Source organism: Loxodonta africana, chromosome 6 (assembly GCF_030014295.1).
Source record: "Loxodonta africana isolate mLoxAfr1 chromosome 6, mLoxAfr1.hap2, whole genome shotgun sequence".
Lineage (NCBI taxonomy): Eukaryota > Metazoa > Chordata > Mammalia > Proboscidea > Elephantidae > Loxodonta > Loxodonta africana.
In genome coordinates this window covers 6,370,122-6,397,175 of record NC_087347.1, presented here as the reverse complement: position 1 = coordinate 6,397,175, position 27,054 = coordinate 6,370,122, and the positions used below count along the sequence as shown (strand labels likewise).

Below are 27,054 nucleotides of genomic sequence, written 5' to 3'. Positions count from 1 at the left end.
AGTTAAGAAAGGTTGGTGGTTTGAACCCATCTACAGGCGCCTCAGAAGAAGGGCCTGGCAATCTACCTGTGGAGTGCAGTTCTACTCTGACACACATGGGGTCTCTGTGAGTTAGAATCGACTCAGTTGCAACTGCTTATTTATCCTTTACGTTTCTTAATTGGTCAGAGGAATACATTTCTAACATCTCCTCCGTAAAGAGATGGATATTCTTTTCTATGTATGCTTTAGTTGAAGAAAGAATTTTAAATAATAATTGTTCACTTATAAAACAAGCCTTATGTCAACAATAACAACGTAAAAATGTGTGAAATCCAAGAATCATGATATCAAACTGCATTGGGATTTACGGTTGTGAAACAGATTAGAGACTTGTCTTCCCAAGCGTGTTTTCACTTGTGCAGGGCGTTGTGTGTGTGAAGCAAACGCCACCTGTCAGAAGTTAAATTACAAAGTTCCCAGACAGCAGCTGGATTCTTAACTCTCTCAAGATTAATTCCGTAACAGAAGTTCTTTATCAAAAGACACGATAAGCAATCAGGGCCTTACGTTAGTTCTCCTTCTGCAGCAGGTGCCACAGATACACACTTTGTTGTGCTCGAGCCTGACCCTGGCCCTGCGTTCACATCACATGCTGCCACAGCTCGCGGCCGCTGACTGACCAGCACAAGCACAGTCTCCTACTCTGCTTTGGTTAACTGACAGCAAACACCTCTTTGGACCCCGAGAGCTCCTCTGTCAGCTACAGGACATGGTGGCCTCACTGGGCACAATTTTTAATTGAATGACTCCCACTCCGCAGACCTCTGGGTCCTTCATTAGTCAGTTATGCACCCAATAAAGGCGAGGTTTAATGAGGTGGAGTCAGACACTCTTGCATGGAGCAGCTGAGGTGACTAACTGTGTTGCTCCATATTTTGATATTTTGACACTCAGCGTTTTGCGGTTCACATAATGTCGGAGCCCTGGTAGTACAGTGGTTAAACATTTGGCAGCTAACCAAAAGGTCGGCAGGTCAAGTCCTCCAGCTGCTCCTTGGAAACTCTATGGGGCAGTTCTACTCTGTCCAATAGAGTTGCTATGGGTTTGCAGTTTGCAATAATTCTAATAAAAGCAAAGAGATAGCTTATCTGATATCAAGAGAAAACCTCTCAGCAGCAGGAACAAATAACTTCCCAAGATCGAGAACACCGTGATCATGTCATTGGCTCTGTCCTGGGTTCATGCCTGGAGCTCCTGAGCAGTGTGGTGATGGAGAGAAGAGACATTTGATTCATGTCTACTTCAGTTAGCAGCTGTAAAAATGCAATTATTAAACTTGGAGGCACTGAAACCAGACTGTGTGCAGCCATATCCCAACACAGCAGCTCAATAAAATTCATGCCTCAGTTTTCCTACCTGTGAAATGGGGATAATAACAGTACCTACCTCAAAGGGTTTTTTCGAGAAATTAAATGAGTTGATATGATTGGAATGTAGAACAATATCTGGAATATATAGCTGCTTATGAAATGTCTTTTTTTTTTTTTTTTTTAAGATTTAAGTGCTTCTGTCAGCTACTTGATAATGTCAGAAGTCAACAAAATTTGGTGTTTAGAATGGACAGATTTAGGTCTTCTTTTGGTAAAGAGGATGGGTTTCTTTTACTTTTCCTCTGAAGAACTTAGTGCTTACAGCTTGGTGGCTGTACACAGAGGCTGTAATTCAGGCTTCCTGGCGTCAAAGTCTAGCCTGCCTTCAAGGCCAGTGGAGAGCAACAACTGGAAGATTAGAAGAACCGAGCGGACACCGCAGCTGCTGCCAAGTTAGAGGAGCTCGGTAAATACCTCAGGCTTTCCACTGAAACCCCAAAGTAAAGACCATGTCCCAGGACTAAGAGATTTACTCTGGACTAAGGGCAAAACCAAAACTGACCCACCCTTATAAAACAGAAAACAAAACCTCTGCAAGGTCAAGCGGATCAGTCAGTCATTCAACAGCACGCTTCAAAATCTCTACAATATATCATTCACAATGTCTACTGGACAATAAAATTATCAATCATATGAAGAAACATAAAAATGTGACACACGATCAAGGGAAGAGCATTTAAGTAGAAACAGACCCCAAGATGAGCCAGTATTGAAATTAGCAGAATAGGTATGTAAGACAGCTTTAAGTTCAAAGAATTAAAGGAAAAGCAGTCATATTGAATGAACAGATTGGGAATCACAACTGAGCAATGGAAACCAGAAGAATCAAATGGAAATTCTAGAACTGAAAAGAAATATATCTGGGGGAAAAAAATCCAGGAGATGGGCTTAATAGCAGATAGAAGATGGTAGAAGAAAGTGTCACTAGGCTTGAAAACAGACTAATAGAAATTATCCAACATGAACACTAGAGAGAAAAATCATAGAAACAATGGACAGAACCTCGGTGACCAGGAGAAGATGAAGTAGTCAAATATATATGTAACTGTAATCTCAGGAAGAGAGAGTGAAGCAGAAAAAAAATTTGAGGAAATAGTGGTCAAAATTTCCCAAATTTAGCTGAAAACATACATTTACAGAATCAATGGGTACAGTGGGTACAAAAACATCAACAAAAACCCACCTAGACACATCATAGTCCAACTGATGAAAAATAAAGATACGAAGAAAATCTTACAAGCATCTGGAGAATAACGACACATTACTTAGAGGGATCAACAATTTGATTTACTGATAAGTGGTTAAAAGCTACGGCTGCTAACCAAAAGTTAAGCAGTTCAAATCCACCAGTCGCTCCTTGGAAACCCTATGGGGCAGTTCTACTCTGTCCGTTGGGCTCGCTACGATTTGGAATCCATTTGACAGCAATGGATTCTGTTTTTGATTTTTTTTTAATCAAAAACAATGACCTTCTCCTTTACCAAGCATGATGTCTTTCTTCAAGGACTTGTCCCTCCTGATAACACGTCCAAAGTACACAAGACAAAGTCTCCCCGTCCTCGGTTTCAAGGAGCACTTTGGCTATACTTCTTCCAAGACAGATTTGTTCCTTCTTCTTGCAGTCCATGGTATATTTGATATTCTTCACCAGCATCTTAATTCTTCTTTGTTTAGCTTTTGCATGCATATCAAGTGATGAGAATATCATGGCTTGGGTCAGGCATACCTTAGTCCTCAAAGTGACATCTTTGCTTTTCAACACTTTAAGGAGGTCTTTTGCAGCAGATCTGCCCAATGCAATAAGTCATTTAATTTCTTAACTGCTGCAAGAGGTCATTAAAAAGACAGGAAAGAAAGAAAAGACCAAAATGGATGCCTGAAGAGGCTCTGAAACTTGCTCTTGAACACAGCGCAGCTAAAGCAAATGGAAGAAATGATGAAGTAAAGGGGCTGAACAGGAGATTTCAAAAAGCAGCTCAAGAAGACAAAGGAAGGTATTATAATGGCATGTGCAAACACCTGGAATTAGAACACACAAAGGGAAGAACACGCTCAGCATTCTCAAGCTGAAAGAACTGAAGAAAAAACTCCAACCTTCAGTTGCAATTTTGAAGGATTCTGTGGGCAAAATATTGAATGATGCAGGAAGCTCCAAAAGAAGACGGAAGGAATACACAGAGTCACTGTACCAAAAAGAACTAGTAGATATTTCAGGAGGTGGCATATGATCAAGAACTAATAGCGCTGAAGGAAGAAGTCCAAGCTGCACTAAAGGTACCGCCGAAAAACAAGGCTCCGGGAATCGATGGAATATCAACTGAGACGTTTCAACAAATGGATGCACTGCTGGAGGGTCTGTCTATGCCAAGAAGTTTGGAAGACAGCCACCTGGCTGACTGATCGGAAGAGATCCATATCTGTGCCCATTCCAAAGAAAGGTGATCCAACAGAACGTGAAAATTATCGAACAATATCACTAATATTACACGCAAATAAAATTTTGCTGACGATAAGTCAAAAATGGTTGCAGGAGTACACGGACGGAAATTCAAGCTGGATTCAGAAGAGAATGTGGAACCAAGGATATCATTCAGAAAAGGATGTCAGATGGATCTTGGCTATATTTTCTTGACTATGCAAAGGCATGTGACTGTGTGGATCATAATAAATTATGGATAACATTGCAAAGAATGGGAATTCCAGAACGCTTAATTGTGATCATGAAGAACCTGTACATAGACCAAGAGGCAGTTGTTCAGATAGAACAAGGGGATACTGATTGGTTTAAAGTCAGGAAAGGTGTGCGTCAGGGTTGTATCCTTTCATCATGCCTGTTCAATCTGTATGCTGAGTAAATAATCCAAGAAGCTGGACCGTATGAAGAAGAACACGGCATCACATTTGGAGGAAGACTCATTAACAATCTGCGTTATGCAAATGACACAACTTTCCTAGCTGAAAGTGAAAAGTACTTGAAGCACTTACTGATGGAGATCAAAGACTACAGCCTTCAGTATGGATTACACCTCAACATAAAGAAAACAAAAATCCTAACAACTGTATCAATAAGCAACATGATGATAGAGAAAATATTTTAAGTTATCAAGCATTTCGTTTTACTGGGATCCAACCTCAACGCCCAGGGAAACAGCAGTTAAGAAATTAAATGACTTATTGCACTGGGCAAATCTGTTGCAAAAGACTTCTTTAAAGGGTTGAAAAGCAAAGATGTCGCTTTGAGCACTAAGGTGTGCCTGACCCAAGCCATGATATTCTCATCACTTGATATGCATGCAAAAGCTGAACAAAGAAGAATTGATGCCTTTGAATTAAGATGCTGGTGAAGAATATCAAATATACCACGGACTGCAAGAAGAAGGAACAGATCTGTCTTGGAAGAAGTAGAGCCAAAGTGCTTCTTGAAACCGAGGATGGGGAGACTTTGTCTCATGTACTTCGGACGTGTTATCAGGAGGGACAGGTCCCTGGAGAAAGACATCATGCTTGGTAAAGGAGAGGGTCAGCAAAAAAGAAGGCCCTCACCAAGACGGATCGACACAGTGGCTGCAACAATGGGCTCAGACATAACAGCAATTGTGAGGCTGGCACAGGACGGGCAGTGTGTTTCGTTCTGTTGTGCACAGGGTCGCCGTGAGCTGGAACCAACGCGATGGCACCTAACAACAACAACATTGCAATTTGTAGAGAAAACACTAAAAGAAAAAAAAAGAGGTATTTCTAAAATAATAGAAAAATTTAAATGGAATACTAAAAAGTACTGAGTTAAGCCAAAAAAAGGCAGGAAGAAGAAACAGAAGAACAAAAAAGAAATAGGACAATGGAGAACACAGCAAATTTGTTAAATTAAATGCTTACATTTAGTGGAAATGCAGCCAACACTCTAACTAAACCATAGATATTATCAGATTCACACCATCAGGAAGAACAATCGCTAGAATAGGACACTGTGTTTGGTAAAGAAAAGATCAATGAAAATGAGGGAACCCTCCACGAGATGGATGGACAGGGTAGCTGCAACAATGGGCTCAAACATACCAAGGATTGTGAGGATGGAGCAGGACTCGGCAATGTTTTGTTCTGTTGTACACAGGGTCGCCATGAGCTGACCCGAAGACAACTAACAACAACATTATCAGACTGAATAAGAAAGCAAGACCCAATTGTGTGCTGTCCACAAGAAATGGACCTTAACAATAAAGACACAGATACATTTAAAATAAAAGGGTAGAAAAACATACCATATAGTGTATGCATGAGAAAGGTGGTATGGCTATCTTCATATCAAACAGAGTAGTCTTTAAAACAAGGGCTGTTACCCGGGACAAAAAGGGACATTTCATAATGAAAACCTAATCGGGAAGACATGAAAATCCTAACTGTGGGTGGACCTCATGACAGTGCTTCACTGAATCCCAGTGGCTCAGCTGGCATTCAAACCCAGGTCCTTCTGAGGCCCGAAGTGACAGAAATAAAGAGAGAAATACAGAAACCCACAGTCGTAACTGGAGGTGTTAACACCTTCTTTCCGTCAGTGACAGAATATGTAAATTAAAAAATCAGGAAGTAAATGAAAAGGCACGCTACACGTTGCGAGAAAACATTTGCTGTACATGTGCCTGGCAGAGAACTTGTCTTCTGAACATATAAAAAATGCTGACAAATCACAGGACCAACAATCCAATGAAAAGCAGGTGAAGGTCCCCAACAGTCATCTCATAAAAGAAGTTGTGCAGTGGCCAGAAATCACCCTCAAATTGACATGGTGGTTATGCAACTGTACGAATTTTTCAAAACTTCTGAAAATGTGCGCTTGGGATCTATGCATTTCACTGTATATAAATTTTACTTTAATAAAAATGTTGCAGGAAGAAAAAGAAGAGAAGGACCTTGGTGTGAATCCCAGCTTGGCCACTCAATCTCAGCGGCCTCGGACAAGTTGACTGGACAACCTTTCAGAGCCCCGGTTTCCCTATCTGTGAAGTGAGAATAATGACAAACACTTCACGGGGCTGTGGTGGAGACCGAACAGACCACACAAATCATGGGAGGCACTCTGTGAGGCTTCCTGACCCTCTTTTGTTTCCCAGTTACCTTCCTTCTATCCCACATCCCAGTAATTAAAAGTCCTCTCTCCATGGATTCCTTCCTTCCAGACAAGCAAGGGAGAACAGGAGAGGTGGGAACCACTTGGCTAAGGAAAGACATCCCACCGTTTTCACTTCCTCAGCTTTGACCATCAGGATGGTACCAAAAAGGGACCGACCATTCCTATGGGCAACTGTTTAGTTTGTAGCCATCTCCTAGAAAGCACGTGGGGTTGCTGTGAGTTGGAATCAACTTGATGGCATCCAACAACCCAGGAGGCAGATGCAGAGCCAACTTCCAGCCTGAAGAGTGGGTAGCCCTGGCCCCCACGTAAGTTTTGATATAGTGGAAGCTGGCTTATCCGGCATTCTAGTAACTAAAAGTGAATTAAACACCACTTCGACAATTACCTATAAAATAATAGTTAATATTCACAATGAGGGCAGTGGTGATTCAATGGTAGAATCCTCACCTTCCATGTGGGAGACCCGGGTTCAATTCCTGGCCAGTGCACCTCATGAGTAGCCACCACCATCCGTCAGAGGAGGCTTTCATGCTGCTTTGATGCTGAACAGGTTTCAGTGGAGCTTCCAGACTAAGACAGACTAGGAAGAAGGGCCTGGAGGTCTACCCCTGAAAATCGGCCAGTGAAAACCACAAGTCTCATTTGCAACCGATCATGGGGATGGCACGCAGCACTGGGTAGCGCTTTGTTCCATTGTGCGTGAGGTCACCATGATTCAGAAACTGTCTTGACAGCCACTAACACCGACAACATCCACAATTATAACCCTGAGCAACTCCACCAAATAAAAATTAAATCCCGTAAAGTTTTAATATTAAATATAAATATTCTGTATCAAAATTATTTACAACTTGCTAATCTTTGTGTTTATCTGTGTGTACACATGTGTTGTGTGTCTCTCTTTATGTCTATCTATCTATGCATCCATCCACCCATCCATCTGCCCACCCAACCACCCACCCACCCATCCATCCATCCGTCATCCATCATCTACCATCTATCTGCGTATCTATCTTCATTATCTATCAACTATCATCCATCATCCATCCATCCATCATCCATCCATCCACCCACCCATCCACCCAACCATCTTCATTATCATCCGTCCGTCCGTCCATCCATCCACCCATCATCCATCCACCCACCCATCCACCCATCCACCCATCCATCTTCATTATCATCCATCCATCTGTCCGTCCGTCCATCCATCCATCATCGGTCCGCCCGTCCATCCATCCACCCATCCATCCATCTTCATCATCATCCGTCTGTCCATCCATCCATCCATCATCCATCCGTCCGTCTGTCTGTCCGTCCATCCATCCACCCATCATCTATCTCTCTAGCTATGTGAACTGCATCAGAGAATCATTGCTTTTTGAGCTGATGGAGCACCTCAGCATCATTTGTTTCAACACTTTCATTTTGGTAATGAGAAAATGGAGACCCAGGGAGGCTAAGGGTTTGTCCAAGCTCACACAACTGGTAAGTGTGTCTGATCTTCCGGGGTGCCCTCTCCTCTGTGGTTAGCACAGCTCCCCGCCACCTCCTTCGCAGTACCTGGATGAGGAGCTGCTGTAGGGAAGGTACCACTGCCCAGTAATCACGGCATGAGAGAGTGAGCACCCAGAGATGCCGATGTCAGACAAAGTGAGTGGGCTGGCATAAAAAATCCTGGCTTTAATTTTCGATGAGATGAACGAGCATTTCAGGAAGGATTCCTCTGGCAGAAGGAGGCTGCTCTGGGTCGTATGGGAGGGTTTTTATGCAAAGAAAGAAGCTCAGCCAGACGCAATAATTATGTAATTTATAGGACGATGTGACGGCGAAGTTTAAGGGAGACACGCTTGTTGGCCTAAGGAGACCATCTACGAGACACTGCAAACGCAGGACCTGAGCACGTGGTTTGCGGGAGGAGAGTGGTAAGGAGACTGTCTGCGAGACACAGCAAACGCGGGGCCTGAGCACGTGGTTTGCGGGAGGAGAGTGGTAAGGAGACTGTCTGCGAGACACAGCAAACGCGGGGCTTGAGCATGTGGTTTGGGGGAGGAGGAGAGCGGGCAGCGAGGAGGCGTGGGTACCTTGAAGACAACGTGCAGCATCATCTGGAGGCCGCTCCGGCCGGGGTACTTCCCAGCGATGTTGGACGCAGACAGGTTGAAGAGGTTGGCTCCCGTCTCGGTGCAGATGGCGTGGACCAGCATTTTCTTCCCAACCCCAGAGGGGCCTGCCAGCAGCAGGGACTTCACCAAAGGAGCCTTCTCATGCACTGTCGGGGAACCTGAAAGGCCAGGGGAAAGGGTTCTAAATCCTGCCAAGAAATACGAGTCCTTCTGAGAGGAGGCTTCCTTGAGGCCATCACCCCACGGTGAGGTCCCCATGTCTGCAACCATAGTACATGTGTCAGAAGCATTCCAACCAGAGGCCGGCCTTCGGCTCAGCCAGCTCCATGACACCTTTAATCGGAGCTGGGGGGCTAAATGCCAGGCCTAGTTCCCTGGCCAGGCCCTCTCCAACGATCCAGGGGAGAGGGGAGAGAGCAGAAGGTGCGGTACCGGTTGGATCCCGCATTGGCTGCAGTACCCTTTGGATGACAACCAGGGCTACCTGTCAAAGGCAGGCACAGCAGGACACGGTTACCTAATGGCAAGACTCCATACAGCGTGATGAGCTGCCTGACGTCCAGGAGGGAAGGCATGGGTTCTATGGACACCTGGCGAAGAGTGGTCCCCAGGTAGCTGTACTCACCTGGGGAGGAAAGAAACACAGCCCAAATGAATGAATGGGCACCCGTGTAGTTCTCAGCTGCACACTTTTGGCACCCGGTGAATTAACGCGGAACACAGACTTAACGTTTCTGAGCAAATATAATTGTGTTCTTGGGGAGCTGGAGTCCGGGAGTGGTGCAGTTAATGTGCTCAGCTGCTAACTGGAGGCTGGAGTCCACATGGAGGGACCTTGGAAGAAGGGCCTAGCGATCTACTTCTTAAAAATCAACTACTGAAACCCTATGGAGCACAGTTCTACTCTGACACACACGGGGTTGCCATGAGTCTGAATCAACTTGATGGCAGCTGGTTTAAGTGGTTTATAGGGAGTTGTTGGGAGGAACACATCCTTTCTCAGATAAAGGCTTGAAGAAGAAAAACTACCCCTCTGAGAAAGCTGGCTGCAGTAAACTAGGCATTATGTTGGCTATTACAGTGACCTCCAACTGTTTTTCAAAATAATCTTTGAAAACTGGGTTATAGGGAATGGGGCAATGAGGAACATACAAAGAAGAAGAAGAACAACAACAAAAAAAAAAACAGTGGCGTTTGCCTTATGTACCTCCTAAGAGACTATGTTTAACACTTGCACAAACTTGGAGATTAATTATTTAAGGTTGACTTGAAATTTGCATTGGAGCAGTGTAAATCTGAATCTAAAATGCGGTCATTTGAAAGGAAGGGTATGAGTCCGTTTAGGATAAATAGAAACACCTCCTTTTGAGGGTAATATTCATTTACATTTTTATCATTTTAAAATGATTACCAAAGGGATAATGCAGAAATAAATCTTTACAGGTTTAATTAGAAGGCATCAAAGGGCTTAATTGTAACTGGTCATAAATCTGAACTGTTATTTTCTAACTAATTTAGAGAAGGTCACCGAGAAAATGAGTTTGGCGGTCTCCATTCGTCATGAGGACGGGCGCTGAGAATCTTCACACGCTCACAGGCTTCTCTGGTGATTTATACCTGAACCTGGAGTGAAAATACTCACTGAGTGGCTCACAGTGTCTTAATAATTTTTCTCTGACCCTTACTTCCTACAATAAGTACTAGCCGCCGAGTTTTCATTGTTATATACGTATGACAAATACAATATGCACATTTATGTGTATTTAAGCATATAAATACTGAAGATACCAAAAGCTTTTACCAACGATTGCTGGGCTGTCGTAGAGGGCAGCCTTTCCAAGCCACCACATGAGAGGAAAAAGTCCTTGGCAAGGACAACGGGTACTGGTAGGGAGATGAGCAATAACAAAGCTTCTGTTACAGCTTCAGATACCGGCGCTGTTTAATGAGCAGGTAGTAAGTAGAAGAGTGGCTAATTTAGCCTCCACAGGAGCAAAGAGCTCCTGTGATCACTGCTAACCAGGTTTACTGCCAGTAAACATGACGTTAGAGGTGACGTCAAAGGGACCCCAATTTTCCTGCTTAAGTGAATCCATATTCACACCCAGACGTACCATATTTTCTAGAGCCTAACAGATTTTATTTAAACAAATTGTATTGAGTTGAATTAGTGGGTGTTGTGCCCAGTTCAGTGAAGGGATGGCCAGCCTGGGCCATCTGCCCAGTCTCGGGAAAACCTGTTACTGCGCCTGGTGATCGTCCCGCGTGGGAGCTGTAAACCCTTCCCGCCCGCTCCTTGTCGTTAGTTGCTGCAGAGCTGCTCCCTAGGGTTTTCCAGGCTGTGACTTTTCAGAAGCAGATTGCCAGGCCTGTCTTCCGAGGCTCCTCTGGGTGGGTTTGAACTGCCAACCTTTCAGCTAGTAGTCGAGCGCTCAACCGTTTGTGCCACCCAGGGACTCCGCCCATTCATTTGGAACTTGGGAAGTTCAGGATTCCTGCAGAAACACTGGGTCTTCCACAAGAGAGGGGAGGAGGAAATGGCAGAAGGAAAGGTATTTGAGACAGAGGGCATGAAACAGACAAGGAAACCCCGAACGCTGGAAAGAAGGGAACAGGGACCTGGCAAGATAATTGAAGAGAACAGAATCACAAAAGCACAGCTGAAAAATAAGGACATGAGAAATAAGGGTGGAACCCACCTGTGATGTATCTATTCCACTCAAATATTAACAAGAGAATGAATACACATGAAAAACTACAAGCTTCTTATATAAGCCTCGCAAAGAACTGGGGTGAGGGATCATAGGCCCAGCAAGACCTGGGCATCATTTACTGTCCTCCCGCCCTCCCCCTTCCAACTGCAATGACTGCAAGTAGTTGGTGAAATGGTTAACGTGCTTGCCTGCTAACTGAGGGTTGGTCTTTCGAACCCACTCAGAGGCACCTCAGAAGAGAGGCTTGGTGACCTACTTTCATAAAATCATAGCCATCGAAAACCCTGTGGAGCAGAGTTCTGCACTAACAGTCACGGGGTCGCTGTGAGTGGGAGTCGACTCGATGGTGACCCGTCACTGGCTTTCTAATAACAAGGACGATGACACAGTGTTAGGCCGTTAAAATTTAGGTGCATTACCTGGAGCATTTCTAAAACTTTCTGGAGATAGTGAAGGATGATATTTAGGTCTAAGACAGGCTACCCAGCTTCTCAGATGAGGCTAAAATGTTATTCAACAGAGAGATGACCACAGGTTAACTTTTGGTAGTAACACCTCTGCCAAGATCATGTATGTGTCAGGGTACTCGCCTACTCCAAAACTTCAGACGTTTTCCACATGCAGATATGGACACCATATCTTCTAAGGTTATGATGTCTTCCGATCTCTAGGCTATGACCCTGCTGCGTCTTCCACCTCTAGGCTAAGATCCTGCTGAGTCTTCCCACCTCTAAGCTAAGATCCTGCTGAGTCTTCCCACCTCTAGGCTAAGATCCTGCTGAATCTTCCCACCTCTAGGCTAAGATCCTGCTGAGTCTTCCCACCTCTAGGCTAAGATCCTACTAAGTCTTCCCGTCTCTAGGCTATGACCCTGCTGAGTCTTCCCACCTCTAGGCTATGTCCCCACTGAGTCTTCCCATCTCTAGGCTATGATCCTGCTGAGTCTTCCCACCTCTAGGCTATGACCCTGCTGAGTCTTCCCATCTCTAGGCTATGATCCTGCTGAGTCTTCCCACCTCTGGGCTATGGTCCTGCTGAGTCTTCCCATCTCTAGGCTAAGATCCTGCTGAGTCTTCCCATCTCTAGGCTAAGATCCTGCTGAGTCTTCCCATCTCTAGGCTAAGATCCTGCTGAGTCTTCCCATCTCTAGTCTATGACCCTGCTGAGTCTTCCCGTCTCTAGGCTATGATCCTGCTGAGTCTTCAAACTCCAGGCTATGAACCTGCTGAGTCTTCGACCTCTAGGCTATGAACTTACTGAGCCTTCCGTCTCTAGGCTATGAACCTGCTAAGTCTTTGATCTCTAGGGTATGAACTTACTGAACCTTCTGTCTCTAGGCTATGAACACCAAGGAGAATGAGAAGAACACTCCCTGGCCTGGGTTGAGGGCCCTATCAAATGCAGCAGTTACTGGACTCCGGATGTGGCAGAATCATTTAGGGGAATATTAATTCCTGTTGTCCTGTGTTATCCCTTCTAGCAGGTGGCCAGCCCTCTCTGGGTTTCATGTTTCTATGATAGGGACAGTGAGGGAGGTGGGCAGAGGCACCGTGACATCACAGCCCTTCCTTTTATTGGCAAAACTTTGAGCCCACCAATGACTGGATGATAACAGAAATAACCGGGACAATTGCTAATTTTAGTGCCAAGCATAGGGGTTCCTGGATGGTGCAAATGCTTAAGTGCTGGGCTGCCAACCAAAAGGTTGGCTGTTCGAGTTCACCCAGAGGCACCTTGGAAGGAAAGCCTGGTGATCTATTTCCAAAAAGTCACCCATTGAAAACCCTGAGGGGCACGGCTCTTCTCTGACATACGTGGGGGTGCTGTGGGGCACGGCTCTTCTCTGACATACGTGGGGGTGCTGTGGGGCACGGCTCTTCTCTGACATGCGTGGGGGTGCTGTGGGGCACGGCTCTTCTCTGACATGCGTGGGGGTGCTGTGGGGCACGGCTCTTCTCTGACATACGTGGGGGTGCTGTGGGGCACGGCTCTTCTCTGACATGCGTGGGGGTGCTGTGGGGCACGGCTCTTCTCTGACATGCGTGGGGGTGCTGTGGGGCACGGCTCTTCTCTGACATGCGTGGGGGTGCTGTGGGGCACGGCTCTTCTCTGACATGCGTGGGGGTGCTGTGGGGCACGGCTCTTCTCTGACATGCGTGGGGGTGCTGTGGGGCACGGCTCTTCTCTGACATGCGTGGGGGTGCTGTGGGGCACGGCTCTTCTCTGACATGCGTGGGGGTGCTGTGGGGCACGGCTCTTCTCTGACATGTGTGGGGGTGCTGTGGGGCACGGCTCTTCTCTGACATGTGTGGGGGTGCTGTGGGGCACGGCCCTTCTCTGACATACGGGGGGGTGCTGTGAGTCAGAGTCGACTTGATGGCAGTTGATGCCAAGCTGACCTGGAGCACACTCCTCTGACTAATTCCTCTAATATTCACGGCAATCTAATGAGGTAGTTGTTGTCATTATCCCCATTTTATGATTGAAGAAACTGAGGCAGCTCAGATAAAGGACATTATCCTGGACACAAAGGCAGCTTTGGAGGGAGAGGGCGCTAATCCTGGACCAGGGAGAGGAGGGTGGGGGTGGGGGGTGGGGAGATAACCCTGGACCAGGGAGAGAAGGGTGGGGATGCAGGGTGGGGAGATAACCCTGGACCAGGGAGAGAAGGGTAGGGGTGGAGGGTTGGGAGATAACCCTGGACCACTGAGAGAAGGGTGGGGATGCAGGATGGGGAGATAACCCTGGACCAGGGAGAGGAGGATGGGGGTGGAGGGTGGAGAGATAACCCTGGACCAGTGAGAGAAGGGTGGGGATGCAGGGTGGGGAGATAACCCTGGACCAGGGAGAGAAGGGTGGGGGTGCAGGGTGGGGAGATAACCCTGGACCAGGGAGAGGAGGATGGGGATGCAGGGTGGGGAAATAAGCCTGGACCAGGGAGAGGAGGGTCGGTAGGGCATGGGGAGATAACCCTGGACTAGGGAGAGGAAGGTGGGGTGGGACATGGGGAGATAACCCTGGACCAGGGAGAGAAGGGTGGGTGGAGGGTGGGGAGATAATCCTGGACCAGAGTAGAACTGCCCCATTGGGTTTTTAAGGCTGTGGCCCGCCTGTGGCCTTTAAAAGCAGATAGCCAGACCTGTCTTCTGAGGCGTCGCTGGGTGTGTCAGAACCACAAACCTCTTGGCTAGTAGCCGAGTGCTTAATGGTTTGTGCCACCAGGGCACAATATCCTAACTCTCCTGACTTGGGGTCTGTGCTGGGGAAGGGCAACTACAGGCTGGGGTGCTCTGTTCCAAAATCAGAAATGGGCTGGGGGGAGCCAGCGATCAATAATCCCGTGATCACCGACATCAAAACTCTTTTCTAGCTTGTGGCCTCCCCGGTGTCAAGTCCAAGTAGGGACAGTGTTCTAGATCAAAGGGGCTGAAGACTATAAAGACAAGACAATCATATATATGATCCTTGCTGGGTTTTGAAAGGAGAAAGACACTTAAAAAGGGCATTATTAGGACTACTGGCGAAATTGAACATTGGCTTCATTTGTTGGGTGCCGTTGAGTTGATTCCGACTCATAGCTACCCTATATGATAGCGTTGAACTGACCCACAGTGTTTCCTAGGCTGCCAAAAGAATGAACAAATTTGTCTGGGAAGAAGTATGGCCAGAACGCTCCTTAGAAGCAAGGATTGCGAGATTACGTCTCACATACTTTGAACATGTTATCAGGAGGGACCAGTCCCTGAAGAAGGACATCATGCTTGATAAAGCAGAAGGTCAGTGAAAAAGAGGAAGACCCTCAACAAGACGGATTGACACAGTGGCTGCAACGATGGGCTCAAACACAGCAATGGTTGTGAGGATGGCGAAGGACTGGGCAGTGTTTGACTCTGTTATACGCAGGGTTGCTGTGAGTCTGAAGCTACTCGATGGCACCTAACAACAACAACAACATCTCTAAGGGAGCAGATTGCCAGCTCCTTCTTCCTTGGAGCCCATGGGTGAACTTGAACCAACGACCTTTCAGTTAGCAGGCTAGTGTTTAACCGTTGTGCCTCCAGGGCTCCTGAATATTAGGTAATAATAGCTCATTAATGTTAAATCTCCTGAGTGGGATGACCCCAGCGTGTAGGAGACTGTCCTGGTTCATTGGACCAGTGCAAATCTCTGCATTTAGGGGGAAGGATTACGAGGAATCGTAAAGTTTGGGTGTGTTTTCAGGGCATCGTGACCCGTATTTTTGTTTTGTCTTGTTTTTAGTTAAGGGAAAAAGATCAGTAGAAGAGCGTGATAGCTAACGTCACCACCTCCTTCCTCCCAGGGACTGCTGTCACGGGCTCTTCTTGTGAAATCCCTCCTGAGTATTGCAGAAATGGAGTCCCTGGGTGGTGTAAATGGTTAACACACTTAGCTATCAAATAAAAGGTTGGAGGTTCGAGTCCACCTAGAGGGTAACTGGAAGGAAGTCCTGGCGAGCTACTTCCGAAAACACAACCAGTGACCCCCGTGGAGCACAGTCCTCCTCTGACACAGGTGGGTCGCCAGGAGTCGGGAACCCCGCGGAGCACAGTTCCCCTCTGACACACGTGGATCGCCAGGAGTCGGGAACCCCGCGGAGCACAGTCCTCCTCTGACACACGTGGGTCGCCAGGAGTCGGGAACCCCGCGGAGCACAGTCCTCCTCTGACACACGTGGGTCGCCAGGAGTCGGGAACCCCGCGGAGCACAGTCCTCCTCTGACACACGTGGGTCGCCAGGAGTCGGGAACCCCGCGGAGCACAGTCCTCCTCTGACACACGTGGGTCGCCAGGAGTCGGGAACCCCGCGGAGCACAGTCCTCCTCTGACACACGTGGATCGCCAGGAGTCGGGGTCACCGCCGCAGCAGTTACTGGTTACCGGTTGTGGAACACGAGGTGCTCCCCGCTAGGGGCCGTTAAGTGTGATTAAACACAAAAGCATGAACAAGGCTCTTCCCTTCAAGCTTAGGCCAGAAGGAAAGTCCCAGGGGCTCTTGTTAGCAGGTCCCAAACCCTGCTTCCACCACAGAAGGGGCAAGAGATGGACCAACTTAATCAAGAGAATCTAGTAATTCACAGCCTGCTCTTAAGTTATTCAAATCAATTGAGTCCAACAAACATTTCCTGGAAGTCTCGCTGGGTCAGGTCCTGGTTTGGACAAAACCACTAGTGAAGCGTATTTCCAGCTGTGGGGGCCTGCGACGGCAGGGGTGACAGGCGGCACACGGGCTCTCCTCTGCGTACATTACCGATGTAGTCAGAAAGGTTGACCTTCAGCGCCTGGATCAGCAGCCCCTCCTCCACCAGCTCCTTGTACAGGGACTCGATGCTCCTGGGGGTCAAGCAGATGGGCCTGCCGTGAGCACACGGAGAAGCTGCAGGGTTCTGGGTGATTATCACGTATACACGGAGCACTGAAACCAGCTCCATCTCAAGGTACGTCTGAACAGGTGCAAACAGCGATATTTTGAAGTGTTTTTACAATTGGGGTTAAATTAGTTTTTTTTAAAGACAATACGTAGACTAGTCCATGTGTTTATCTGATGTTTGCCATTAATAAGAACTATATCTTTGGGTGTCTGAGGCCAGCCATAACTCCTATGGTCGGCCGTTTCATCAGTCTTCATGATGGCACAGATATGAACTAGAAATTACCCAACGATAGTGACAGAAAAAAACGGACCTGTAATTACGTACTCAGTTAGCATATGCAAACAGCAGTAGGTTATTAGTCCTTTATGAAATTTCTGTTTCATTTTAGCCCAAAAGCTTAGTGGTTTAAAAGAAATATCCGTAAAGAACAAAGGTTTACAGTGGAGAAAACTCTCATACAGAAGAAGAAAGTGTGATTATTTTCGGAGGCCGATATACTTTGCCCCAGTTCTGACACATGTCAAAACCACTTCCCCAAAAGAGCCCACTGGTAAGTTTATGCTGACTGAGAAAAATGGACACAGTCTCCCACCTGACCCAATGACATCAACTATGCTTTGGCTTGTAGGGATTCTAATAGGTCGGGCTCAAATATTGCTCGGTATGGGTTTTTGAGATCTTTTGTTTTTTCCTTTTCCATGTCCAGGGGCCTTGTTCTTCTGCCCTACCTTAGTCTTTCTTTAACTTGAGAGTTGTAAGTGTAACTCTATTTAAACAGTTACTCATCTACTCTATGACCCAGCTGAGTGCAACTGAAAAAGACCCACAAGGCTTTTTCTCTCTTGGGGATCCATGGAACCGAATTAGGCTCTTGCTGTCCTAACTTCACCACGTAAGTTAGACTCCCACCAAACACCACCGGGATGAATGTTAATGCAATGACCCTAGTCCTTGGTGGACTGGAGTGGTGTTCTATCCAATGAATTCAAACTAGTGTGCCCGATGCTGAGAACCAGGAAGTCTGTGGCATCTTGTGGAAGCTGAGTCCCTCAGTGGTGCAGATGGTCAACCCACTCAGCTGCGAAACAAGAGGTAGGATAGCATTTTTTGTTAGGTGCCGTCCAATTGATTTCAACTCATAGTGACCCTGTTGGACGGAGCAGAACTGCCGCATAGGGTTTCCAAGGAGCGCTGGTGGATTTGAACCGCCAACCTTTTGGTTAGCAGCCTGAGCTCTTAACCACTGCACCACCAGGGCTCTAGTCTAGTAACATAGGGTCTTTAAAATTAAAGAGAAAAGTCCTTCAGGAATGAGATGACCAGATATGTCTGTTGTGACTAAAATACTGGCCTCCCGATTTCTTTGGAGAATTGCCTACAGCCCATTTGTAATAGCTGAGCTGTGAAGTGGCATATGCCAAGAATAGATTCGACGTCTGTGTCCGCTAGTCACATATGTGTGGCCCGTGCTGGGAAAGCAGAGCAGCGTTTTATTCAATAAGGCAATACCTCGAACGCAAGGGAACACAAGAGTATAATTTTAACTTAGCAGCAGGGCCATGTTGTTGTTTTTAGTTGCCGTCTAAGTGGATTTCGACTCATGGAGACCTCCATGTGTGCGGAGTAGACTGCTCCATAAAGTTGTCAAGACTGTGACCTTTTGGTCACAGGTTGCCAGGACTGTTTTCTGAGGTGCCTCTGGGTAGGTTTAAACCACCAACTTTTCAGCTAGTAGTTGAGCACTTAACCATTGGCACAGCCTAGGGTGTCCAGGGCCATGTGTGTGTGTGTATATATATATAATATATATATATGTGTGTGTGTGTGTGTATGTATATTTTTTTTAAAAACAAACAACCCATTGCCATCGAGTTGATTCTGACTTGTAGCAGCCCTGTAGGACAGAGTAGAACTGCCGCATAGGGCTTCCAGGGAGCAGCTGGTGGATTCGAACCGCCGACCTTTTGGTTAGCAGTTGACCTCTTAACCACTGTGCCACCAGGGCCGCATTAGATTAAAGCTCAGCTCTGATACGTCCTTGGATCTGGCACCTAACGTGATCTTTACCTGGAGGACTTCCCTATGTTTTGGGACTAATGTAAGAACAAAGGAAAACTTGTCACACCGTGTGTATATGGGATAGAGCCTCTTCAGGAAAGGTGTCAGTGTCTATTCCTTCCAGGAACTGGGGAGCCTTGGTCTCAAATGCTGACCAGACCCCTCTTAGGCAGATCAGCCACAGCTTTCTGGCCTGAACCTCTTGGCAAACAATGGGGCCTCCCGTGGGGGCACTGCAGCCCCCCGTCCAGGGTGGCCTTTTCTGCAGAGCCGAAGCCCACACCCTCGCCGCTGTTAATCTAGGGGCTGTTTTTCCAGAGCTTTGAAGGAGGCCTGGTGGCGTAGCGGTTAAGAGTTCAGCTGCTTATCAAAAGGTCAGCAGTTCGAATCTACCAGGTGCTCCTTGGAAACCCTGGGGGGCAGTTCTATTCTGTCCTATAGGGTTGCTATGAGTTGGAATCCAGTTGACAGCAACGAGTTTGGTTTGGCTTTTTGGTGGCACAAAAGGTTAAGCACTTGGTTGCTAACTGAAAATTCGATGGTTTGAACTCACCCGGCAGCTCCGAGGAAGAAAAGATCTGGTGATCTGCTCCTATAAAGACTACAGCCTAGAAAACCCTATAGAGCAGTTCTGCTGTCACACGGGGTCGCTGTGAGTTGGAATCGACACAGTGGCACACAACAACCGCAGCCTGCCAGGGCTCCGTGCACAGGCGCCAGCTGGGGGGCTGACCTCATCCAGGTGTCCGCAGACCTTTGCTGGACTCGCTCTGGTCTCTCCCCTCAGGAGAGTTCTAAGCTAAGCCTGGTCTTCCTCTATCCTGGGCGGTTCTGATTCTCCTGGAATCCAGGTTTCTGGGTCCATGGAGCTGAGGAGACCCATCCAGGCCATCTGCCCTTAGACGTCAGTTTGAACCATCAGTCACTTTCAAGTCACACAACAGCCTAGTAAGCATTTTAGCCAGCTCATTTTCCTTAGGCCCTGGGCCGAAGGAAATTATGGGGAATTATGATGACCTTCAGGAGGCCACCGTGCTGGGCCCTGCCTCTATAATCCGCTTTCACTCTCCCTTCTTCAGACCACCTTCCCGAAAGGTGTTGACGCAGCCTGATTCGAATCGTTTAGGTACTTGCAATAAGTACTTTCTGTTACACTAACTTTTGGAGTTTCTCTGCGCATTTGGGTTTTTGACACCTGCACCTTCTCTTCAGCAGTCTGGCAAGTATGTAACTGAGAGCCCAAAAGGGGGTGAGGGAGCACCCCAAAACAGGTGAGGGACACATTGCAGTGGCCCAGTAACAAGATCCACTGGGTGAAAGGCATCCCAGTCAAAATGAGCTCTGACATACATTTGGGAGGGATTTTAATGAAATTCCTTGGAAATATTTGAAAACCTAGGCACTGTTTCTTTTCAATGTTAAAGCAATTTGGGCCATTTCAGCTTAAAAAAAAGACAAGCATCCAAAAGCCTGCACTAGGATTGGAGTTGGGCCAATGAAGCCCCAGGAGATGGAAATCCCCCTTCACAAGACTACACCTCAGCCTCGTGCCTCCTCCATTTAACAAGCGTTTCTTACATGCCTCCGTGGAGTGTGAAGGTAAGCGGGACCTTCTCTGCCCTCAAGGAACTCAGAGTCTGGGTGTTTCCTGAGAAGTTTGATCAGGACCTTACGTCCTAAAATTTTAAGTAACGTTGCAGATTTTAAAACTTAAAAAAAAAAAAAAAGTTACATGAACTCAGAAGCAGGAAGGGGGCCCGAGTTTGGTTCTGGGCTCACCCCCTTGGCATGAATCTTTCTGGTTTCTTATGCCAGCTCCTCTATAGGGTGGTCCATGGAGTCCCTGGGTGGTGTAAACGGTTAACATGCTGAGCTGCTAACCAAAAAGTTGGAAGTTCAAGTCCACCCAGAGGTGCCTTGGAAGAAAGGTCTGGTGATCTATTTCCAAAAAACTAGCCATTGGGAACCTCGTGGAGCACAGTTCTGCTCTGCCGTGATTTGGGGTGGGCCCACAGCAGCTGGCTTTACAGCTGGCCCAAGCACTCCCCCCGCATCTTACACCACGCCCAGGTGTTTCCCTGGAGGACTTCAGTTGCGCCTTGGGGTTTCCTCTGCCCCCTCTCCATCCTCCCACCCCTGCTCCCTTACCACTCACCTTACAGGAAAACGAGCGCCTCCCTTACCTGTTAGCGGTCAGATCTCGATCCTTCTTCCCCCTTTTCCCTTTTTTGCCTTTCTTCCCTTTCTTTTTCTGAAAGAAAATGGGGATACCCAGCAGTTCAGTAAAAACAAGGAAGCGAATTGGCTGTGTTCTGGGGTGGAGTGCAGGCCGACACAAGGGTGGCCTTGGCACACTGAACGTGGAGGTGCCATGTGTCCATGGGCTCAGGGGTTGGCACCAAAGTCCTGGGCGACAATGAGGACATTTCCTGTGTGGACAGAAGGTGAGGTCTCCACTGTGGGGCCTGCATGGGGCTGGATTCCCACCAGGCCCAGCAAACAGGCTTTCCCTTGGCGCTGGCCCTGGGTGCTGCCAGGGGCGAGGTGCCCTGTGCACACGTAGGGGATCCGGCGCTTGTCTCTGGGCCCAGTCACTGCTCCCTGTTAACCTGCCGCTCCCAAGGGCTCTGGACTCAGACCGTGGCACAGCCTACAGGAAGGTGCTCCCAGTGTGGCCTTTTATAACAGCTCTGATCGCGTCACGGTTCCGCTTGAAATATCCATCAGTATCTGCTTCCAAAAGGTCACAGCCTTGAAAAGCCCATGGAGCGCAGTTCTACTCTGACACGCGGGGTCACCACGAGTCGGAGCCGATTTGATGGCAACTGGTTGGCTGGGTTACCTCCCTGTTGCCCACAGGACTAGGTGACAGTTCCTTAGCCTGGCCCCACCTCCCTTTCTCCCTCATCTTCCAATCACACATCTCATCAAGTTAAATTCACAATCCGTTTAAGACGATACCGAGGTCACTTAGATTGGAATTTGGGTGCTCAAAACTCTACACAATGACCCCGAGCTCATGCATTCTGCATTCAACCCATGTGATTCCAAGAGTGACGGTCATGGCAACCCTGCCCTGGGACACAGAGGGTTGACACCAGGCTGAAAGAGAGGAAGGTGAGAAAGTCAAGGCTGATGACTGGTGTGCTGGTGAAGAGGAGAAAGCCAGTCGTCAGGCACTGGAACACAGCCACCGCCTGTCCCCATTTCCCATTTGTCCAGTCGATACCCATGCACTGTCCTCAAAACACCCAGCTCTGCAGATGTGGATACTGAGCTCGGAAGACAATACAGAAGTGAATGGGGGTCCCTGGGTGGTGAAAATGGTTAAGAGCTCAGCTACTAACTGAAAGGTTGGGGTGGTTCAAACGTACCCAGAGGCACCTCAGAAGTAAGGCCTGGCGATCTGATTCTGAAAGGTCATAGCCTTGAAAACCCTACGGAGCACAGTCCTACTCTGCACATATGGGGTTGGTGTGAGTTGGAATCAAGTCGATGGCAACTAACAACAAGGGAGCGAATGGGTGGCAGCAATAGGTGCCTGCATCAGGGAGAAAGTGACCTTTCGGTGACCTTCAGTAGGGGTATTCTGAGAACAGGGCCAGGAGGGAAATTCGGTCACCTTCAGAGATAGACTGGAGGGTCTGTACAAAATGGATCAACGCAGAGTCATTACAAAGAGACCACAAGGCCCCGGGGCTGGCGAAACTGGACACTGAAGCAGCTGAATGAATGAACGGCGCTAAAGAGAGAATCTGTCAACCACGAGAAGGGCCACCAGCCACGGGGGCTTGAGAACGCTGTCCAAGAGGCAAAGGTTGTCCAGACTCATGTCAGTGTTGCCCAGGGAGAGGACGCCTTGGTCACCGACCTTGAGTATTCTGGTCCCAGTGACAGGGCTGTCTCTGGGATAGAAGTGGAGGCAGGGGCTTTAGTAAATGAATATTGAATAGTCTGAGCCAGCTGGCTACTCTGTAACCACTGTGAGCTGCATCTGGTGCCCACTTAAAATTCAATTCACTTAATTCCTTTAGCTCTGATCTGCCCACTTCCAAAGAACATTGTCGTCGGCCTCCCCTGTGGATCTAACTCCACCACCCGTCCGTTATGCTGTGGTGACTTGCTCGTTGTTGTCATGCTCGAAGCTGTGCCACTGATATTTCTATACCAGCAGGGTCATCCGTGGTAGGCAGGCTTCAGCAGAATTTCTAGATGAAGACAGGCTAGGAAGAAAGGCCTGGTGATCTGCTTCCAAAAATCAGCCAATGAGAACCCTATGGATCAGACAAACATTGCCTGGCTCGTTTGCTTTGGGCAAATCACGAGGAAGGACCAAGTGCTGGGGAAGGACATCATGTTTTGGGGAAGCAGAGGGCCAGTGAGGGCAAGAGAGACCCTCCGTGAGATGGGTTGGCACAGCGGCTGCCATGATGGACTCAAACATGCTGATGATTGTGAGGATATTATGAGTAGAATTATGAGAAGGACTGGGCAACGTTTCCTTCTGTCGTACACAGGTCACCATGAGTCGGAGTTGTCTCCACAGCAACTATCTATCCGCCTATTATCAATCGACTGATCCGTTTATCTAACTACAGGGAGCGATGGCCAGGCTTTGCGGAGCGTGCTCTGGCTCCTCTGATTGTTCTCATCCCATCCACGGAGTCTGGGTAACCTGGATCTGCAGCTGAGAGGAGGAGCGTTTCACTACGGTTGTTGAGTTGCTCCACTTTATGAGCCCAGAGCCCTGAGAGCTAAGTGGTGGACCAGTCAACCCGCCAAGGAAGCCACGAGTCCTGTGAGGCATTCTGGGGCAGCCAGCTGGTCTCCCGAGGTGCTGTCTTGGACATCGCCACAGCTGCATGGGCAGGGGCTTCTCGTCACCATTGGTATCTGTCACTTGCCTCATCCCTGTCCCTGCTCATTCATGACTCACCTTTTTACCTCCTCTCTTCCTTCCTGCTTTGACTGGTAATTCCTTTTCTCTGTCCACAGCGAGTTTTAAATTTTTTAGTTCCTGTCTCATCAACTCATCAACCTAGGAGAATACAAAATATGTACCACTTTTCAGTGACTTTGAATGCCTCGCATTTTCTTTGTGAAGACTAAAAATAGCTTAAATTCTGGGGTAAGGTCAATAGTAGAAAACTGTAAAAAAAAAAAAAAAAGCACATCATTGTAGTTATTGACTTGCTATTACTATGATATAAATATAGCGATACCTGCACCCTGATCTCTGACTCTAACTCTTTTCGTTTCTCCTCTTTGATCAATTCTGGATCATAGTCCTGGAGGAAATTCCAAGATTCATCTTTGTTCTTCCAGATATCTGTATTCCAGAAAAATAAAGAAAAAAAAAAAAAGTTCAACATATGGGTTAACAAAAGCGGTTATTGCAATATAAAACACAAATTTAACTTCCTATCCTATTGCATAGAATTCAAGTTAAAGATAAGATAATTTGGAAAGTACAGGAATTATGTCAGTTATTAACATGAGGTCATACTGGGTCCTAATCCAACATGAGTGGAGTTCCATTAAAGCGGAGAGACATAGAGAGACACACAAAGGGACAATGGCCATGTGAAGACAGAACAGGGACTGGGGAGCTGCTGCCATGAGTCAAGGAAGGCCAAGGATTGCCAGAACCACCAGAAGCTATGAGAGTCACAAAGAAGGAGCCTCTTCTAAAGCCTTCAGAGAGAGCAGGACCCAGCCGACACCTTGATTTTGGACTTCCAGCCTCCAGAACGGTGACACAGGAAGTTCGTGGTGCTTTAAGCCACCTAGTTTCTGATACATTGTTTCAGCATTCCTGGGACACTAATAGACCCCTGTCCTACCACTTACCAGGTGTGGACCTTAGCAAGTGATCGAGCCTTTTCAGCCTTAGCTTTTCTTTTCCTAGGAATGAAAATACTACCATCTCACAGTGCAAGTGCCGGGATAAAATATGAAAGCTCTCAGCTCAGGCCCACTAGTTGCCATCATTCCACATTGATCGTCTCTTCCTTCTGAGGAGGAGACCCTGCTGACGAAAACAGTTAATGTGCTTGGCTGCTAATTGAAAGGTTGGAGGTTTGAGTCTACCCAGAGGCACCTTGGGAGAAAGGCCTGGAGATCTACTTTGAAAAAAATCACCCTTTGAAAACCCTATGGAGCACGGTTCTACTCTGACACACATGGGGCCACCCTGAGTCGGGGTCGATTTGACAGCAAGTGGTAACTGGCACCTCCAGAGGGGTGAAGGATCACAGAGGACAGCTGTGACTTGGAAAGCAACAGCACCCAAAGAGCAGGGAGGTGTCAGCAAGGCAGAAGCGGTGGGCCCCTGAGGGCCAGTGAGTGGTCATCTTAGAGATGACCCAAGGAACCTTTGGAGCAGGACAGCTTCAGGAGGACAGGAGGTGGAAATGTAGCTCAGTTGTCCGAAGCGAGTCGGGCCTATGAAGCACAGGGAATCCAGGGAAATCTCTGGAGGCGGAAATGGTTCCTGCAAGGTGCTCCCCGCACACTGGGCAAGCGTACCTGCCTTACTTGGCTGTGGACCATCGGTTCAGGGGGACAATGGGCCTGAGCAGAGCCTGTTAGGATTCCCCCAGGGGTGTGAAGGCCCACCCGACCTCCACCAGCGAGCCAAGGGAGACGTGGGCTGGGCCAGGGCTGTTTCAGTCACTGGTGGACAAGGTCTGTGGCAGGCAGGTCTGAAGCGTCAACTATGGGCAACACAAAGCTGTGGGGGCAATTTTTTTAAAACGATGATGCCAGAAGGATCCAAATTCTTCTGGAGAGGCTAACATGGGCCTATAAGAGACAGGCTTAAATTAAGACACTAAGGTGGTACATTTTTCACAGCACTGGTTCACCACATGTCCTTCCCCAGGCAGGACAGCAACGTGAGAATCAGCCCAGCCCCTCGGACACAGCAGACTGGACCAGAAGCTGGGATGGGGGCGGACACAAGGTGGTCACCTGGAAGGGTGCCTGAGGGAGACCTCAGAGGTGAGGCCTGAAGTTCAGGGGTGTCATCCACCCAGGCGGGGCAGGTGACCAGGCTGGAACCGAGGGGTGAATATGAGGAGTGAAGAACTGGAAAAGATCCTCGGGGGTCCTCCGTGGCCACAGGGGGAGGCTGGAGAGCCTGTGGCTGCACTTTCATTATTTTACATAATCGTTCCTGGTGAGTGGGTGCCAGCCAGAGAGGTCTGTCCTATTTATTAGAGTCAGGGTGTGGCAGAGAGGCAGACGGACAGACAGCTGCTGTCAAGTTGACTCCAACTCATGATGATCTTATGTACAACAGAACGGAAAAGACAATGCCATCCTCACAACGACCAGCACGTTCGAGCCCATCCTTGTGGCTATTTCGCCAGTCCCTCTCACTGAGGGTCTCCCTCGCCCTCACTGGCGCTCTACCTCACCGGTCATGATGTCCTCCTCCAGGACTGATCCTTCCTGAAGATGTGGCCAAAGCAAGCAAGCTGGACAATGTTCTGTTGTGACTCACACGGTTTTCATTGGCTGATTTTCAGAAGTAGATGCCCGGGGCTTTCTTCCTGGTCTGTGTCAGTCTGAGAGCTCTGCTGAAACCTGTCCACCATGGTGACCCTGCTGGCATTTGAAATGCTGGCGGCAGAGCTTCCAGTATCACAGCCACACACGGGCCCCCACAGCACAACACACTGACGGGGGGCGGTAGATGGGCAACCTGGATTGCATATTGTCTACACCAGCCCACTGATATAAAAATTATGGTAAGTCGCAAATATCCGAAAGGTTATTCTTCTCCCGGCACCCTGAAGGAGGTGGATTTCGTGGTTAGCTTGTTATGTCTGCCAAGGGCCCAGCTAGTTTATGGTTTCCTCATATGAAGGTCATTTCTCTAAGTACATTTTCTGAAAGGTACATCAGCTTAAACTTGGGCAACTGTAAAGTTCAGCAATAACATGTGCTTTATTTTATTGGTTTAAAATGATAAGCTTTCCTCCTTGAAAATGTTGTTGTGTGCGGTTGAGTCAATTCTGACTCATAGCGACGCCACTGGACAGAACGGAACTGCCTGTAGGGTTTCCTAAGCTGTAATCTCTAAGGCAGCAGATAGCTAGCCAGCTCCTTCTGTCTGGTGGTGGAAATACCACAAAAGGTTTAAGAGTTATACTGTGCTATTCGTTAGTAACAACTCCTTCCTAACAGACTTTTTTTCCCTTGTGTGATGTTTGCCTTA

At 47.8% G+C, this 27,054-nt stretch overlaps 1 protein-coding gene across 1 annotated transcript in view; it reads right to left on the bottom strand.

The window, feature by feature from the left end:
* The window catches only part of IQCA1 (IQ motif containing with AAA domain 1), a 176,441-nt gene that overhangs the window by 32,859 nt on the left and 116,528 nt on the right, over window positions 1–27,054 (bottom strand). The window contains exons 11-16 of the mRNA XM_064286503.1: window positions 24,053–24,159; window positions 23,767–23,868; window positions 21,014–21,081; window positions 16,649–16,731; window positions 9,184–9,291; window positions 8,625–8,824 (exon numbers count right to left, since the gene is read on the bottom strand). Coding sequence (XP_064142573.1) covers window positions 8,625–8,824; window positions 9,184–9,291; window positions 16,649–16,731; window positions 21,014–21,081; window positions 23,767–23,868; window positions 24,053–24,159 — 668 coding nt within the window. The remainder of the gene's footprint in view (window positions 1–8,624; window positions 8,825–9,183; window positions 9,292–16,648; window positions 16,732–21,013; window positions 21,082–23,766; window positions 23,869–24,052; window positions 24,160–27,054) is intronic.